The 1,439-nt window shown below is 66.0% G+C and overlaps 1 protein-coding gene across 1 annotated transcript; it reads right to left on the bottom strand.

The window, feature by feature from the left end:
* Nucleotides 1-424: 424 nt before the first annotated feature.
* LOC107302204 (bone morphogenetic protein 7-like) lies at nucleotides 425-1,416 on the bottom strand (the record flags this gene model as incomplete). The annotated part of the gene is made up of 3 exons (XM_015831315.1): nucleotides 425-807; nucleotides 961-1,156; nucleotides 1,288-1,416. Coding segments are annotated over 3 exons (708 nt in total), but the record flags the coding sequence as incomplete, so codon positions are not given.
* Nucleotides 1,417-1,439: the final 23 nt, after the last annotated feature.

The following is a 1,439-nucleotide window of genomic DNA, read 5'->3' as shown; positions in this document are numbered from 1 at the left end:
CCCGGTGGACTTCAACTCCCAGAATTCTGCTGGCTGGGCGATTCTGGGAGCTGAAGTCCACCGGGTCTTAAAGTTGCAAAGTTGGACACTTCTGCTTTAGGGAGGAAAGCCCCTGGCTGTTGGTGTCCCCCCTCCCTGCCCCCCGCTTAAAATGTTCCCCAGGAACCCTCTCCAGGACCAGCAGAGCTGGCTGGGGAATCCTGGGAGTTGAAGTCCAGCAGTTTTAAAGTTGCAAAGTTGGGACACTTCTGGTTTAGGGGGAAAAAAAACTCCTGGCTGTTGGTATCCTCCCCCCTTAAGAAGCCCCCCCACCCCAGGAAAGCTCTCCAGGAACCAAGGTCAGGGTTTGGATGTGGAAGGGGGGAGGATCACCGTGCCAGCCCCACACACACACACACACACACAGACACACGGTGCCGGGGGCTCAGTGGCAGCCGCAGCTGCCGGCCACCATGCCGTCGTACTGCTTGAGGACCACCGTCTCGTCGTCGTCAAAGTAGAGCAGGTTGATGGAGTAGAGCTTGTCCGGGACGCAGCAGGGCGTCTGCACCTCCGGGCTGAGCTTCAGGGCGTGGATGATGGACTGGACGGTGGCGTGGTTGGTGGGCCGCATGCTCTGGCCCAGCGGGAAGCGGCAGGTGCCCTTGCAGTGGAAGGCGTTGTAGCCCCGCGGGGAGATGACCCAGCCGGTCCAGCCGATCTCGTCGAAGTCCACCGGCAGCGGGTAGCGCTGGCAGGGCAGGGAGCTCTCGGCCGAGCGGGCACCCCGGGTCCGGTTGGAGGGGGGCTCGGGGGGAGGCGGCAAAGCTGCACGGGGGGGAGAGGGGCAAAGAAATGGCTCACATCCCCGCTTGGCATCTCGGCAGCGGCTTCAGGAGCAAAGCTGGGGGGGGGAGTTATCTTCTAAGGGGTGTAAGGCTGTGCCCCCCTCCCCACAATGCCCGGCGGGGGGTCACTCACCGGGGAAGCCGCTGGGCAAGGCGGCCGCCCGCCGCCCGTCGTCGGTGAACAAGACCAGCATGGGCTTCTTGCTGGCGTGGTGGTCCCGGCCCGAGGCGAACTGCACGGCGTGGGGGTCCAGGGGGGCCCCGGCCAGGCCCTGCACCGTCACCAGCAGGCCCTGGTTGCTGCCCTCTTCGGCCACCCAGTCGCGGACCTGGAAGGGGGGGAAGCGTCAGGGGGTGTCCTGCGGAGCTCAAGTGAGCGAGCCAAGCCCCAGCCAAAAGCCCCCCCTCCCTCCGTCCCTGCTTCTCAGCCCCCCACCCATGCACGTCCGGCAGCACTGACCGCCTGGGTGATGGAGAAGACCTCCCAGCCGAAGCCCTGCAGGGCCAGCAGCCGGGCGGAGAGCAGCTTCTTCCCCCGGGGGGCCTCCGGGTGGTCCTTGCCCAGCACCTGGTAGACGCTCACCTGGGGGGGGGATGAGAAAGGGGGGGGGG

Source organism: Protobothrops mucrosquamatus, unplaced genomic scaffold, assembly GCF_001527695.2.
Source record: "Protobothrops mucrosquamatus isolate PMUCROS unplaced genomic scaffold, P.Mucros_1.0 scaffold34995, whole genome shotgun sequence".
Taxonomy (NCBI): Eukaryota; Metazoa; Chordata; class Lepidosauria; order Squamata; family Viperidae; genus Protobothrops; species Protobothrops mucrosquamatus.
The sequence above is the reverse complement of the archived record's forward strand: the minus strand, read 5'-3'. Positions and strand labels throughout refer to the sequence as shown.